Source organism: Scylla paramamosain, chromosome 16 (assembly GCF_035594125.1).
Source record: "Scylla paramamosain isolate STU-SP2022 chromosome 16, ASM3559412v1, whole genome shotgun sequence".
In the NCBI taxonomy this organism is placed as follows: domain Eukaryota; kingdom Metazoa; phylum Arthropoda; class Malacostraca; order Decapoda; family Portunidae; genus Scylla; species Scylla paramamosain.
In genome coordinates, this window is record NC_087166.1 from 4,882,501 (window position 1) to 4,898,949 (window position 16,449).

The window sequence follows — 16,449 nt, forward strand, 5'->3', positions numbered from 1 at the left end:
TACTAGATGTGACAGGGGAGAAAGTTGCCGCTGTTTTTGGTGGTTCGCTACGGGCTGCCGCGGAGGCACTTATTACCACTACCTGTCTGTTCAGTTCAAGCTACACGGAAATGGAACACGATGGAAAGAAGGAGAAAAAGAAGAGGCAAGGAAAGGAAGAAAAAGAAAATGTCTGGGTGGTTATGTTAAGGAACGAAAGTGAAATATGGAAAAGAAATACGGATGGGAAAAGAAGAAGAAAAAGAAAAGCCAAGGTGATTTGGGTAAAGAAAGAAAGAAAGCAAAACAGCAATATATATTAACATAAATGGAGATATACATACTATACATGTGTAGTGATAAAATATATTGAGGGTTTTGTGTAATAATGATTAAGGTAGAAGTTGTAATTGTAATAACTGGAGTAATAATGATAAACGGTTTGATGGTAAGGTAGCTAATGATTTGAAATATGCAGTAGTATGTGGAATCATTACTCTAAAAGTTTAAATTCTAGTATATTGCAATAAAAGACAAAAAACACAAATTGAAGTGTGTTTGAGTGTGTGTGTGTGTGTGTCGCCATAACATCCGCACCACCACCACCACCACCACCACCGTTACGAAGAAAAGTGAGTGTGTCTGCGTATCCTTCAGTCTCCTCTCAAGTTGGACTCCGGTGTCAGGAATCGCCACTCAGCACTAGCCCAGGACACACAACCCAGCAAGGCGCCGCGTGACTGCAGGTGTTACGACGCCATCCTCGCCAACTTTACAAAGCCAAGAACCGAATAAGGAAGCAGTGAACCTGTTGTGTCGCTGCGAGATTAATGAAGGGTTGTTTATTAAGAAATCTCTCTTTTTCATCTTTTCTTTTTGTGTGTGTTTTTGTTGTTGTTGAAGTTGTTTGTTTGCTTGGTTGGTTGTGGTTGGTTGTGGTCGTTGTTGTTGCTGCTGTTGTTGTTGTTGTTGTTCCTCTAATTCTTCATTCTTTTGTCTCCTTTTCTTTCCTTTTTTTCTTTTCATCATCATCACCATCATCATCATCATCTTTATGTTGTTGTTGTTGTTAATCTTTCTTGCTTCTCCTCCTCCTCCTCCTCCTCCTCCTCATCTTCGTTATACATCAACTAAGACGCAGTAGTTTATAATAATGAATAAAGTTATGGACATTTAACCGACACTCTAATCTCAGGAAGTATATGAGTCATTGTCTTAAGTTGGCTTAGATTAAGTAAGGCTTAGATTAGGTTAGTTTAGGTTGGGTTAGATTAGGTTTGATTTGGTTAAGTTAGGTTTGATTACGCTATTCTCGATTAGGTTAGGTTAGTAGACTAGATTAGGTTAGACTGAATTAGGTTGGGTTAGCTTAAGTTGGGTTAGATAAGGCTAGGTTAGGTTTAGTTAGCTTATGTTAGGTAAAGTTATATTAGCTTGGGTTGGGTTATGCTAGGTTAAGCCAGGTTAGGTTAGGCTGGATTAGGTTATGCAACGCTAGTAAGTTAAGATTGCGCGGTAGAATACTTACGGTAAATTCTCTGTTTCGGGTAGGTCAGACCAGGTTAGGTTAAGTTAGGTTAGAGTAAGTCGGTTCAGGTTAGCTTAGGTCAAGTTAGGGTTATGTTAGATTAGGATAGACTAGGTTTGGTTTGGTTAGGTTAGGTTAAATTAAAGCAAATCAAGTTAGTAGGTTAGGTCAAGTTAGAACTATGTTAGATTAGGATTGGTTAGGTTAGGTTAGGTCAAATCAAAGTAAGTCAGGTTAGGTTAGGTTAGGTCAAGTTAGGGTTATGTTAGACTAGGATAGGCTAGGTTAGGTTAAGTTAGCAGCACGCGGAAGAATACGCTAAGTTATCTGCGTCAGTGAGGCAGTGGTCACGCTTATGTAAGGTTCCACCGCAGCTTTGTGGGTTAGTATAGGGGGAGGAGCCGAAGTTTTGGGCCGTATCACCTTCCCCGCGTCAAGGCGCTCTCTCTCTCTCTCTCTCTCTCTCTCTCTCTCTCTCTCTCTCTCTCTCTCTCTCTCTCTCTCTCTCTCTCTCTCTCTCAAACGTCTCAACTGATTACATTCTTTCTCTTTCTGTATATTTTGTTTGTTTGTTGTTTTGTTTGTTTGATGATGACCATGTTGTTGTTTTCGTTGTTTTTGTTTTTGTTGTTGTTGTTATTTCCCATACATTTACTCACAATAGCAAAACGAGAGAGAGAGAGAGAGAGAGAGAGAGAGAGAGAGAGAGAGAGAGAGAGAGAGAGAGAGAGAGAGAGAGAGAGAGAGAGAGAGAGGGTTTAAGGGTAGCCAGACAGAGATGTGAGAGGCTTGTGGGGGAGACAAAGGTTACCACAAACATTAATATGATACCGCCTTGTCTTCTTTTCCTCCTGTGACCACTGCCAACACTCACCACTAGTGCCTCCTCCCTCCTCCTCCCTCCTCCTCCTCCTCCTCCTCCTCGTTTTCCTCTTCCTCATTCACGTTATTTTCCTCCCCCTCCTCCTTATTTTGTTCCTAAATTTTTGTCCTTTTTCTCTTTATCCTTACTTTCTTTTACTCTTCCTTCAACTTCTTTTCTTTATCGTCATCTGTCTCTTTGTTATTCTCGTCCTCCTCTTTGTCTTCATCCTCCTTTCTTCTTCCTTTAACTTCCTTCTCTCCTTAATTTATTTTCCCTCATATTCTTTTGTCCTTTTCCTTTTTCTTTTAACCTCCTCCTCCTCCTCCTCCTCCTCCTCCTCCTCCTATTCTTGCTACTCATACTACTTCTGATCGTAAGCTGAGAAAACACACGAAGGTTGAATGGATATACAATCTTATCTTCTGATGATATACTTGTAAGCTTCGTGTTATTGGGCCTCCTTTCACTTGGGTTACATTTTGCTCATCACCCTTGACACCTGATTGCTTTTTTTTTTCTTTTAACAGGAAAGTATACCATTTCAATGTCCATTTACCTGTCCTGTTTGGTGCATCTCGTTGTATGATAAGGGATCAGTATTCTCAAGTGTTTCAGTGTTGCCCAATTGTTACAGGTCTTAGTGGAAGGTATTGGGTTTTTCAAGAGTGTTTTTATGATTTAATAAATATTCTGCATCATTAGTGAATTATCTATAGTTTTCTTGGTGTACCTTCTACATAAAACTGAGAAGCTATTCTATATAACCTAAATTAATCCTAAATAAGAATTATATAGAAAAAGAATTGCTGCAGTTTTTTTTTTTTTATACATCCACATAAGACAATCACAGTGGAGTGAGTACTTCCTTGATGGAGGAGAGGGAGTGAATGGTGGAGGCTGTGGAGTGGGGTGGCGTTTTCTCGTATTCAAGTATTTTGGAAGAAAGACGCTCATGAGAACCTTATTAATAATCTACTTGTCCTTTGAAATATGATTAGATACAGATAGAAAAAAAAAAGGAAGGCTAGGATTGAAATGTAAGTTTCCGTCAATGTTTTTACTTCAGATAATTTTTTTTTACCTGTATTCATAAGTGACTTTCGTATGAACGTATTTCCATGTCACCTTTAGTCTTATTATTAAGGGAGTAGACAAAAAATAAAAGAGAGGAATGTTTCTTTCATAATCATCCTCGTTATCAACATTTCCGCCGCCTAACAGGAGCCAGCCAAATGTGGGGTTAGGTCCGCTCCAGTGAATGATAACAAGGACAGTAGGTGCAATGATTTCCTTTACGTCAGTCCTACTTGTTCTGCTGACCTCCTTATCGCCGCAACTAAGAGAGTCACTGAGAGAGAGAGAGAGAGAGAGAGAGAGAGAGAGAGAGAGAGAGAGAGAGAGAGAGAGAGAGAGAGAGAGAGAGAGAGAGAGAGAGAGAACTTTGAGATTCAGAATAGGACAAGTAATTTATGGGTTCAAGATTGAGTTAGATGAAAAAAAAAGAAAAAGATAATGAATTGGTTTTCATATAGAGTGGTAGATGATTGAAATAGACTCAGTAGTCAGGTTATCAATGGGGAGCTTTAAAAGAAGATTAGACACATTTATGGACGAAGATGATAGATGTAAATAGGTAAGTATGTTTTTTACTGGGACTGTCTCGTGTAGACCTGACGGCTTCTTGCAGTTTCCCTTATTTTCTTTTGTTTTTGTCATTATATCTGCGAGATCCATTTTACAGTGACAGCACGGAACTATAATGACCCTAGTACACTTCCAGCAATGAATAGATAAAAGATAGACTGCGAGGAAATATATCATTGTCTACCTTATCATGAGGGTTTAGGGTGATATTTCTACCTTTGATGTTACTTTTATGATACAGAAGAGCTCACAAAGGATAGATTTGTAGAGAGGAGGTAGATAATTGCAGGACAGGTTCCGTGAAAGTGTTTTTATTCTCTGCGATGGTTGGTGGTTGGTTTGTATAGATATATCTTACGTAATGATGCTCTGAACAACCTACAGAGGCACGCAGTGATCAGATTGTGCTTTGTACAGATGCATGAAGAAGTGATGGCAAATTCTGCAAAACGTTTTCAACAAAGAGGATAAAGATGATGAAAAAGTGTCTGGCAAATACCTTTATCTGTCTCATTTCTAGTACTCAGTATAAAACAATTCATTAGTATTAATTTTTGCTTGATTTATACTCATGAAATCCTTTAGACTGTGACATCAGGACCTGTGGCAAGTGTACATTTAGGTGCTGACGTGAATACTGAGTGTGCTGCGTTTATATAACCGATGCAAGGGGTAGTGTGACCCGCAACAGTACAACAATTGAAGGAAATGTACTTAGCAGCAGGTTAAGATATTGAATAATGAGGGGAAGTAGTTGTTTAATATGAGAGTCTTGGAGAATAATGGCTTTAAAGTAATGTTGCTATGGGAGAGGAGAAACAACAGGAGGAGTTGAAGTAATAGTAGTAACGGTAGGAAATGTAATACGTAGCATCAAGAGCAACAGCAGAGGAAATATTACACAGACAGCAACACGAAGTTATCCTCACCCTTTTTTCTGTACTTGGTCCTCCGTCTGCAGTCATTGCTGTCACTACAAGTTACTGGACACTCAAAGTTTCGGGAAGTGAAGACAATGCCCACTGGAGTCTATTAAAAAACCGTACTCCGTCCACTTTTTACGAGACGAAAACTTTTACAACCATCTTGCCTCGGAAAGACATCAGTAGCCCTTGGTTTTCAACACTCCCTTTATATTTGATTCACTAAATCTTCTGAGTCACAACGAATCACACTACATATGTTAGGAAATAATCATATTAGTGGTCGATTTTTACTTACTCGTATAGCCAGTGCCTTGAATACCCTTTGGTTTTCAATACTCCCTTTATATTTGCTTTACTAAACTGAAGCTTCTGAAGCACAACGAATCAAACTAAACACGGTAAGAAGAAATAATATCACAGTGGTAGATTTTTACTTCTGCGTATCGTTGGTGCTGTGATGTTCGAATCCTGGCCACGGTCAGATGGTAAGAAAGGCATCCACTCGGGGTAAAGGTTCCCAAATGCAGAAACCGTCCTAGCTTTAATAGATGAGGGGAACCGGACGTAAAGAGGGAGAGAGAGAAAAATCGTCAATGCTCTGAATTTCCTTCGTCAGTAGTCCGTTGATAACAAAACTTCTAGCGCCACTGCAGCCCCTCGCAGCCCAGACAGCACTGCTCCAAGCATCCCCACCCAAGTGTTCATAGTGCAGCTGTGAGGAGAGGGACGTAGGCGTGCTCATACATGACTTAATGGGCACACCTGTAGAAGCAACGCACACCTGCTATAATTTACCTTACATTCCGAGCGAAGGTTAAATATGGATGCCAGGCTTCACCAGATTATCATTATTATTATTATTTTTTTTTTTTTTTGTGTGTGTATTTTAAGGCATCATAGTCAGTCAATTGTATCTGTTTTTATATTATTGTTTTTCTTTTTTTTGTTTTGTTTGGTGCCTTTGTCAGTATATCAACACGAAGAATAGTAACCTCTCTATTGTTGTAGTGAAGGAAAAAAATACATCGCCCTTGTGGATTACGTTTTTCAATTCTCATTTCGTACAACAACTACTACTACTACTACTACTACTACTACTACTACTACTACTACTACTACTACTACTATCATTATATATTTTTTTTCCTTTTTTGTAACACTACACTATAGATAGATAAATAGATGAGAGAGAGAGAGAGAGAGAGAGAGAGAGAGAGAGAGAGAGAGAGAGAGAGAGAGAGAGAGAGAGAGAGAGAGAGAACCTGAGCCTCGTATGTTCAAGGCTGTTAAGTTAGCGTGGGGGACAAAACGTTCACGAGAAGGAAGCTGTGTTTCCCCGCGATGAGTCAGTGGGCAGCGGGAGGCAAGGAGTGCCGAGAGGAGGAGGAAGAGTAGGAGGAGGAGGAGGAGGAGGAGGAGAAGCTGAAAAGAGAAAAGGAAAAGTGTTAAGGAGAGTGAGGAAGTAGAAGAAAAATTGGAAAGAAATAAGAATAAATAGTGGTATGTGTGTGTGTTTGTGTGTTAACGCGACCCATCCAGGCAGAACCAACACCTTCCTCAGATCACTTGTAGGAAATTCCTTGCTTATGAAATTTCACCCCCCGCCGAGCGTAATTTCCTAGTAATCTATTGTTCATTGTCATCTTAACATTTACTTGTTATTATCTTTTTCCTTCTATTTTTTTTTTTTTTTTTATCTATTTTCCTGTCTCATTGTGTATTTGTGTATTTGCTGCTGCTGTCTGTCTTTTTGTCTGTGTCTCCCTGTCTATCTTTCTGTTTATAACTGTTTTTCCTTTTTTGTTTCTTTGTTTCTTTTCTCTTTCATTAAGCTAGTCTGTCTGTGTCTGTCAGTCAGTGTCTGTCTGTCTGTATCTCTCCATATAACTCTGAAACATGTGACTCACATCCATTCTCTTTTCTTTTCAGGCACGTGAGTACTGAGTGTTGCGCGACTCACGGAGCACCTAACCCGAGGAGGCCTTGCAAGTAGAGCAACAATTTTCATTAATACTTCCCGTTTTCTTTGAGTGTTATCTGTTGCCACTTGTACTCAAAGCGTGGTTAAAAAGATATTTCGGGATCATTACGATTGTGCCATTGTTGCATGCGGGATTGGAAATGTTTACTCAAAACGAGGTGTCCGTGATAATGTGCTCGCACGTACGAGGCGTGGGACACGTGGACGCTCATTGACAAAATGAAGCTGAATCACCAATGATATCCACTTAAGAGTAAAGTGCTGTTGACAGCACTACTGTCAAGTGGGCAAGGCTCTGAGAGTAACGATCAGACTGTTAGTTTACTGTCCAAACGTTGCGTTGCTCTTATTTACCCTCGGTGGACACAACAATCCGCTATTTTCACGAGAAACTGTTAGCTTTACTAGTGAGCGTTGTAACAGCCACTTTCAATAGTTAAGCGTGTCGCTCCGAACGCAGGAAGAGACATTTCAACTGTTTGCTGTATGTGAAGAGGACCACGAAAGAGAAGAGTACAGGAACAGAAGAAAGAAATGTTAAGGTAAGAAATCAGTAGAAATATTAATACCTTGTAAGCCGTACGCTTCAAGGCAGCAGGTATGTATGTGTTTGTTCACCTCATCATAGGTTTATGCGCTGAAATAAGAATATTATACACTGGGCCGCATTAGTCTTGTCAGATACTTCTGAGAACGGTTATTCAAGTCATTCTAAGAAAAAAAAAAGTTTGATTTTATTTTTTGTCGTTATTCAAGTAATTCTAAAAAAGTTAGATTTTTTGTCGTTATTCAAGTCATTCAAAAAAAAATCTTATCAATACGTTTTTTTGTTCGCAATGATGGAGTGGAGGAAATACTTGCTTGTGCCGTGTTGCCACAATTGCCAAATAATACCAGTTTATTTTTTATAGATTGCTATGCACTAATGTTTTATTTCTTTTGCATGCATTTTTTTCTTTTTTGTGTGTTAATTTGCAGCATATTGATCAAAGCAGCAGTTACAAACAAGATTACTTGAAGCACACACAAACACACACTTATGTACATGCCACACGTGTCAGTACAGCACAGCACGTGGAGGTGGCGTTGAGTGGATGTGTTCAGAATGCAATCAGGGTAAGTGAACCGTCAACCCTGAACCTCCTAATAGTCCAGGTAACACCGTTCTCTAATTAAGCCACACCTCTTACCAAATGATGCGACCCTCTCCCTGAGCCACGCCTAGGCCGAGTGAGTGGGTAACAAATGCCGAGCGGTAACATTTCTTGGGATTTAGTGAGGTGAGGAGTCAATATACCCGCGCTATCCTCTTTATTATGATAATTGGCGAAGGTTAAAGGTTGTTGTGGTTTAGGTAGATAAAAGAAAGAGAGACATTTACGCTACTTGATGGATTCTAATAGATCTTGAACGTTGAAATTTCTCGTGATTTTGTTAGATGTCGTGGTTTAGATAGATAAAAAGTAAGAAAGATGTGTTTGCAGTATTTAGTGCTGTGTAATATATTCCGAATGTTAATGTTTCTTGTGATTTTTGTTAGATGAAAAGAATAAATATCTAATGTATTATAGCAAAAGCTGAATGGAATTTTCTTATTTATTTAAATAAAAAAAAAGCCCAGAATACTATAGTAGATGCCGAACGAAACTTAGTGGCGTATAATAGTTACGTATAACCTGAACATTAACATTTCTTTTTATTTTTTTAGATGAAGAGAAAAACTTTAATGTATTATAGCAAATGCTGGAAAGAAAAAAAAACGCGATTTGTTTAGATGAGAGAGAGAGAGAGAGAGAGAGAGAGAGAGAGAGAGAGAGAGAGAGAGAGAGAGAGAGAGAGAGAGAGAGAGAGAGAGAGAGAGAAAACTACCCAGAATACTGTAATGAATGCCAAACGATAACATTCTCCTGTGATATGATAAAATTAACAGGAAAAGAACTTAAGCCAGCCTATATTACACATGCCGCACCACATTATTTCCTGCGATTGTCAGGTTAAATAAGTGAAAAAAAAATAATACATCATTGATATACTTTGTACTATAAACTTCAAGTCGTTAGTGAACAGACAGAAATAGCAATGAAACAATGAGGCATAAAATTAAGTTAATAATAGTTTGCACAGGAAGTTGTTAGAAGCACAGTTAAGAGCGTGTGAAGAGTTCTGTTCATGTAGTAAGTAGCGGGAGTCGTTGACAGTTAGTGAGTGATAGGAGTACTGGGGAGTTGTGAGTGGGGGGAGTGAGAGATGTCTGTAGTAGTTGTTGGCGTAGTTGTTGGCATAGTGACTGAATGAGTCATATGAGTATCTAAGAGTTATGAAGAGAAGAGTGATTGAGGATGTCTGTAGCAGCTGTTGGCAGTGAGTGAAGATGTCAATATCGGAGTTCTGTGAGGAAGGGAGTAAGGGAAGATAACAGTTAGTAGTGAGTATTAAAGAGTCGTTGTGTGAGGAATGAGTGAAGATATGTGTGCAGTGAGTCTCGCAGTCAGTTCAGTGTTGGTGCCTCATGACTTTGTGTACGAAAATTCATTCTGTCAGTCAGTCAGTTAGTGAGTGAGTGTCAGTCAGTCAGTCACTCGGTTAGTGAATCAGTCGATCAGTCAGTTAATCAGTCAGTCAGTCAGTCAATCACTTAATCAACCAATCAGTCAATCAGTGAGTCAGTCACTAAATCAGATAGCTAGTCGGTCTGTCAGTCAATTAATGAAAAAAAACCTGCCGACCGATCGATGTCAGTCAGTCAGTCAGTCAGTCAGTCAATCAATTCACCAGTCAATCCATCACTCAATTACGGTACAGATGGACAGACATATAGCGGACAAACACACCAAGCTTTACAACACCTAAGAATCCTACAAAACATTCCTACAAAGTCCACCTTGATCACCCTCATATACAAGGGATATACATCTTTAGATAAGCATCAACAAGCACGTGCGTACGATTTTTTCCCTCTGTAGCCTCAGCATAGTGACCTCGAGACGCATTTTTCTTCCTGTTTTTTTTTTTTTTTTTACTCCAATAGACTTTTTTTTTGTTGCCCGCCACCTACTGCTTCATGCTGCGTCTGCCTTACTCCCACGCAGCCACCAGATCACACTGGCTAACTAACTGCTGTGAGGCGGAGTGTACGTACTGGTCAGGATGTGTTTAAACCTGATGGAGTATAGGAAATCGTGTAGTAATACCAGATATAAGTAATTGTTGTGTAGCAATTTATATTTAAACTTGTGATAACAGAGTATAGGAAATTGTGTAGTAACAGGAGGTATAGGTAACTGCTAAATAGGCACGTGAGAATAGAATAAAGGGATTCGTATAGTAATATGAGGCATAAGTGATCATTGAGTAGTATTTGGGTAGGAATGTGTATGAATAATCTGGAATAGCGAGTTGTTTAATAGTGATGAGATACATTAAATAGGGTACTGGAAATCAGACATTTTGCGTTTTGTGATCAGGTATAGGGAATCGTTTAGTCTGAATCAGTTACAGTAAACTATATGCACGTGTCTTTTCTATCAACAACGAGATGTTGATGGTATTAAGATTCATATATGGAAGAAGGAGAAGAAGAAAATAGGAAGAACAAGAAGAACAAGAAGAATAAGAAGAATAAGAAGAAAGGACAAAAAGAACAAAAAGAACAAGAACAAAAAGAAAAAGAAAAAAAGAAGGAAAAGGAGGAAAAGAAGAAGGAAAAGGAAAAAAAGGAGGAACTAACTATTCCTTGTTCTTATAATATATTTGAACTTAAGACAATCGTGTTAAGTGATTCATATTCCTGTGTATCTTAATATAGGGTGTGGGGTTCATCTTGAATATAATCTACATAAACACTCAAGTTCATTACGTCCTTTTCACACGCCGTTAACTTCACGATTGTCATCTGCCCCATTAATTGCACCATGTATAGGAGTGGTGCCCCGGTGAGCAGGGTGGTGGCCGCCGCGCACAGGTCAACACGAGGTTCATATGCTCACCCTTTGTTTCTAAGCGCGCGTCACTTGGAACAGGTAATGCACGGGATAAGCGATTGATGTGAACGAGAGAGAGAGAGAGAGAGAGAGAGAGAGAGAGAGAGAGAGAGAGAGAGAGAGAGAGAGAGAGAGAGAGAGAGAGAGAGAGAGAGAGAGATTGAAAAGTACCAAAAAAGTATAAACAAAGAAAAGGAAAAAAAATAATGTAAGATAAAGAACGAAGCAAAAAAAGTAATTAAAAGAGAAGAAAATAACAAAAGAAGAAAAAAGGAGAACTTGTTAAGCCAAAGGTTAGGACAAAAAAAAAAAAATAATAATTACGTGATGCGTAAGTTTAACACACCACCTCACAGCTAGAGGGAGGTGGCGGTGGCGTGTGGTGGCGGAGGTCCACTTGTGTACCGTCACTCTGCTATTAATCCCGAGGGTAAGCGGGCTGCGATAAGGTGGGCGGGAGAGGGGTGGAGGGCGGGGAAGGGATGGGCGGGGTGGAGATGTTAGGTTGGGCTTAAGTAACCTTGAGTTGGCGCTGGTTCAGGCTGGATGGCAGGCCAGGCGCGTGGCCTTCAACTCTACAGCGGATGAGAGAGAGAGAGAGAGAGAGAGAGAGAGAGAGAGAGAGAGAGAGAGAGAGAGAGAGAGAGAGAGAGAGAGAGAGAGTATTCAGAAGCAGTTTGCTCTCACTACGACTATTTTCAAAGGCCACACAAATGATTAGGCATGTTCTCAAGAGTTTCTCCTGTTCATAATGTAGAAATCGTGTTAATCTGTCACTAGAAAACACTCTTAAAAAGCAGCGCAACATCAACTAGAGCCTTTTGAAAGCAGTGAAAGTGCGGTGGTAAACTTTCGGAATATGGTCGAGAGAGAGAGAGAGAGAGAGAGAGAGAGAGAGAGAGAGAGAGAGAGAGAGAGAGAGAGAGAGAGATTGTGTGTGTGTGTGTGTGTGTGTTTCTCAATAGCTTGCACGTTTTATCTTGCCTAACTGTAACAGGTTCTAGTGAAGTTACTGGCGGTTTTCAAGGACGTTTTCATGATTCTAGTAATAGTCAACAAGGATTCTACATCATAGTTAGCAAAACATTCATATGAACAGAACTAATAATCTTTGTAGCCTTTGAAAATAGTCCTAGAGAGAGAGAGAAAGAGAGGGAGAGAGAGATTGTTGCTGGGATTTGCTGTTTCAGTGCGAAAAAAAAAACCTAAACCATCTGGGGACGATTTCGTAAAAGCTTTGAACTTTCATTAGAGACGACGTGGATGATTGGTCAGGTTCTCATATTTTCTTCCCGCTGATGGCGAGGAATCCTTATGGGACTATCACCAGGTTCATGAACACACTTGAAAACCTCACTATCTTCCACTAGAGCCTGTAAAAAGTTTAGTTAAGATGCCGAGACCTGTAGGACCGTAGAGCATTAATGATATGAAGATTCTTTGACTCAGAACCCCTACCATTTCATTATTTTCTTACGGCACCGATTAAAAAAAAACTATCTCTTAAAAATACAGACCATGGAATACTAAAAATGTGAATATTCCTTGACTTTCCTTACAGCACCAATACAAGCAGTCCAAGTATAAGAATCGACCAGTACATAGACTAGACCTACTTGTACCATTTCACTATTGTTGTACAGCACCAATACAAACAAAGTATAAGAAACTAGTACACAGGCTAGACTTGCGATCAGATGCCCCTCCCTCTGACCCTGAGGGACGGCAGACAGGGGACAGACACGAACTCGGACCTGAGGCTGCATGTCTGGGGGCGCAAGATTGATAGAGATAATGTGATATAGAAAACGAGAAAGGAACAGGGCGCCTCTACTCCTTGTCATTCATCTGGAGCTTAGTTACGGGTTCTCTGGCAGGTGTTGCTCATGGGTAACTGATGTGGTGATGAGGATAGTGGCGAGAATGTGTTTTCTTGATTTCAGCTTCGTTTAAGTTTGTTGGGATTAGCAAATGTTTTCGGGCGATGAGAGACCAAATGAAAAATAAAATAAAGGAAGATAAGGAAGAGAAGAGGAGGGAGAGGAGGAGAAGATTTTAACTTTATTTAAATATATTTTGGTGGTAAAATTCTAAGCGAGGAAATAAAATAAAGAAAGATGAGGAGCATGAGGATGAGGAGGAGGAGGGGGAGGGGGAGGAGGCCTCGGCAAACATAGAATTTTTATGACTGAAATGTTCAAAAGAGATTTATGATCGTGCGCGAACAAAGTATATTGGTAATTGTTTTTTTGGGGGTCAGTGATCGCCATGGATTGTGGATGGATAGATAGATGAATAGATAAGGTAAATAAACACATAGATAAATGGAAAGATAGATTGACTGGTAAATAGATGTATACATATGAATTTAAGTTGAAGAAATTAGATATTTAAGTCAAGATAAAATTCGATAAGCAGAGAGAGAGAGAGAGAGAGAGAGAGAGAGAGAGAGAGAGAGAGAGAGAGAGAGAGAGAGAGAGAGAAGAAAAATCAGTCCCGTTAGTAGAAAGTAGTCTAATCTTTATTCAGTACCTCCCATCCGCCAGGTGGGAGCGATTGAAGATAATTGAAAGAGGCGAAACCGGACGGCCTTAACACACGCTGGAATCCCACATAAGTACTCGCACAGGGAGCCTCTCTAAATCCCGTAATATGAAACGCTTTGCTCTCCCATCACGACTATTTTCAAAGGGCATAGAGATGATTAGCTGGGTTTTCAATAGTGTTTCTCTTGATAATAATGTATAAACCTTGCTAATTTATCAATAGAACCGTAAAAAAAACATAATTAAAAAGCCGTGTAACTTCAACTGGAGCTTTTTGGAAGTAGTCTGGGTGCAGTGCATGTAGAAACCTTTCAGAATACGGACCTAAGGGTGGTGGAGGTGTAGCTCGTGACTGGCAACGCACAAACCAGGTGGGCTGCGTGTGGAAATACCAAACAAAGTGGCAGCTTCCGTGACTCGAATCCACACAGCACCTTTAACCTTCTCCCTGCTAGGCGTTTTCTCAATCCCTTACAACTTCCCAGGCACTTATTTTTATACGGAGGCATGTTAAATATTCCTGTGGGCTAAGGAAAATACAAAAAGTAACTACACAACATCTTTATCTTTTTCACTACAAGATACTTTTCTTTTAATCCCTTAGAACTTTCCATACACTTATATTTATACTAAAGCATGAGAAATATTCCTGTGATATGGAAAATATAACACTAATCTTTCATTCTCTCTCTTACTCTATCTGGCCATGCAAACTATATTACTTTACTGTTCTGAATGTTACCGAAATACGACTAAAGCAATAAAAGTCAACCTGGAGGCGCTGTTTCCAAATGTTTCCCTCACACTCTTTCACCAGCATAGTATAGAGAGTTGTTTTTGTTGCTTCTATTGAGTATATCTGGCCCTAGAGGATTCCTTCGGTTATTTAGTAGTGACTGCTGTTTTTTATTAATACTTGACGACACCAGAGAAATGTGACCCTGTAATTATAAAAGCAAATGTATGTAATCAACCAGTCATTCACTTGTTTATTATGGAGGATTGTTTGCTGCGAGGGGAACGTGTTGGTTTGGGTACGAATGCTTTTTTTTTTTCCTTTCTTTCTATAAGAATATTGAGTTTCATTGATTTTCCGGCATATTCACTCAAAACTTCATTTGCGTGCGAGTTTTAAGTCCCTTAAGTTATGGGTGTGTATAGAATGCAACTGGTAACTATCCTCGGCAATTCCTATCCTATGGCAAATTAGTCAAGATAAGATAGTGTAATTTATCGCTTCGTAAGGACCAACATGGAGGTTCGTCACTTCTTCCGTTGTGCTCTTCCATTGTGCTCCTTTGTGTAGGAATGGCGTAATGATGACTCACTCTGCTCCAGGTTGTTTGTTATGTCTATCTTGCAATGTCGTGTAGCATTTCCTGATAAGAAACGCGGTGCAGGAAATCTCAAGAAAAACGCAGATCGAGGTGGTTGTCGCCAGGTGTGTTAGTAGCCTGACCTTTATGGACGGAGCTAAGGTCATTTCCTGCGGTCAGAGATCCTTTGTGGGTAGCACTGGCGGGCACTTCTTACAGTCAGAGCTGCGAGGACACGGCGATTAGGGGACGTGAAGGTGCAGGCTGTGTTTGGGAAGAGGTCCCAGTGACAGTGCAGAGAGAGAGAGAGAGAGAGAGAGAGAGGGGGGGGGGGTGCTTGCCTGTGTACTTGATGACCCGTCCTGAGGGGAGCCACTTCTTAGGCAAGCCTGACGCAGCGCGGGGACTTTCAAGGTCACCGGTGAGACATGCTTTTATTTGAATTTAGCAGCACCGACCACGAAATGAAAACACGTAGGCGCAAAGCTGCTGCGTTTGATGCCTCGTGACTGCAGCTCGTGCAAGTTTTTGTTCATTTTTATCTCTTAGTAACATGTTCTCTTTCAAGGGGCTGTTAACGAACTCAATTTCTCAGGTGATATGTTCTCCACTAGAGTTATATGGCAAATAAATGTTTGTCAAGGCTGAAATGAGCGGGGAAATGGAAGGAGTGGGCGGCGCAGTGAGGGAGGGGCCGTGTCACTAGGTGCTGGGAAGCATTTCGTCACGCCCATCGAGTTTGGGGTCGTGTTGTGCATCGGACTCAAAGGCCACGCCTAGAAGGGTCCTTCGTTCCTTCCTTGCTTGCCGTTGCCGTAACGAACCAACACACATCAGCACTGTCTTCCTCACTTTCTATCCTGCCCTTTTCCTCCTTCCTTATTAATTCTCCTCCCTGAATGCTGCAGAGAGGGTATTTATGTATAGAAATGATGTACTGATGCCCTTATAGCTGTGATATAAACGCAGGTGTAGTTAATACCGCCTCTTTTCGCTCTTCTTTTCATATCTTTCTTCGCCTCCGCTAGTTGCCTCACTTGAAGACCATGGCGAGGGAGTTCAGGTATCAGAATGCTGTAATGATGTTCCCATAACCTACAAACTCAGATACTGTCTCTATACATCCTTGCTTATTACCTTAATCCTCCTTACTATGTTCCAATAACCCACAAACGCAGGTACTGTTTCTGTCTGCTCATTAAATTCTTTCTTCTCCCCCTTAGAGAGTGTTCAGGTATCAAATAGGTGCAATAATGTTTCCATATATGTAATGCAAACGCAGGTGTTGTTGGCGGTGTTTCTATCCCCATCGTTTTCTGTTCTCCTCCACTAGTTCTCTCACCTGAGGGCTACTTGGAAGATGTTCAGGTATGAGAATAGTGTAGTCGTGTTCCTCAACTTCTCATAAAAACGCAGGTGTAGTTCGCCCCGTGTCTTTCCGCCCTTGATTTTTTTTACTCCACTAGTTCTCCCCATTAGTTCTCCCACCTGAGGGCTATTTTGAAGATGGTCAGGTATGAAAATAGTGTAATCACGTTCCTTTACCCGTGAAACAAACGCTGGTGTAGTTGGCATCGTCTCTTTCCGCTCTGGTTTTCCTTTCTCCTCTTCCACTAGTTCTCTTTAATAGTTCTCTCACGTGACGACTATTTTGAAGGTGGTCAGGTATGAGAATAGTACAACC

The 16,449-nt window shown here is 40.4% G+C and overlaps 1 protein-coding gene and 1 long non-coding RNA gene across 2 annotated transcripts in view; one reads left to right on the forward strand and one right to left on the reverse strand.

The window, feature by feature from the left end:
* LOC135107913 (sodium-dependent phosphate transport protein 2B-like) overlaps positions 1–4,996 on the reverse strand; it is a 35,637-nt gene extending 30,641 nt beyond the window's left edge. Inside the window, exon 1 of the mRNA XM_064018295.1 lies at positions 4,946–4,996. Within this exon, the coding sequence (XP_063874365.1) occupies positions 4,946–4,981 (36 nt within the window). The 5' untranslated portion in view covers positions 4,982–4,996. The remainder of the gene's footprint in view (positions 1–4,945) is intronic.
* LOC135107915 (uncharacterized) overlaps positions 1–7,010 on the forward strand; it is a 31,093-nt gene extending 24,083 nt beyond the window's left edge. The window contains exon 4 of the long non-coding RNA XR_010272049.1: positions 6,872–7,010. This is a non-coding gene — a long non-coding RNA (uncharacterized LOC135107915). The remainder of the gene's footprint in view (positions 1–6,871) is intronic.
* The last annotated feature ends 9,439 nt before the right edge of the window (positions 7,011–16,449 follow it).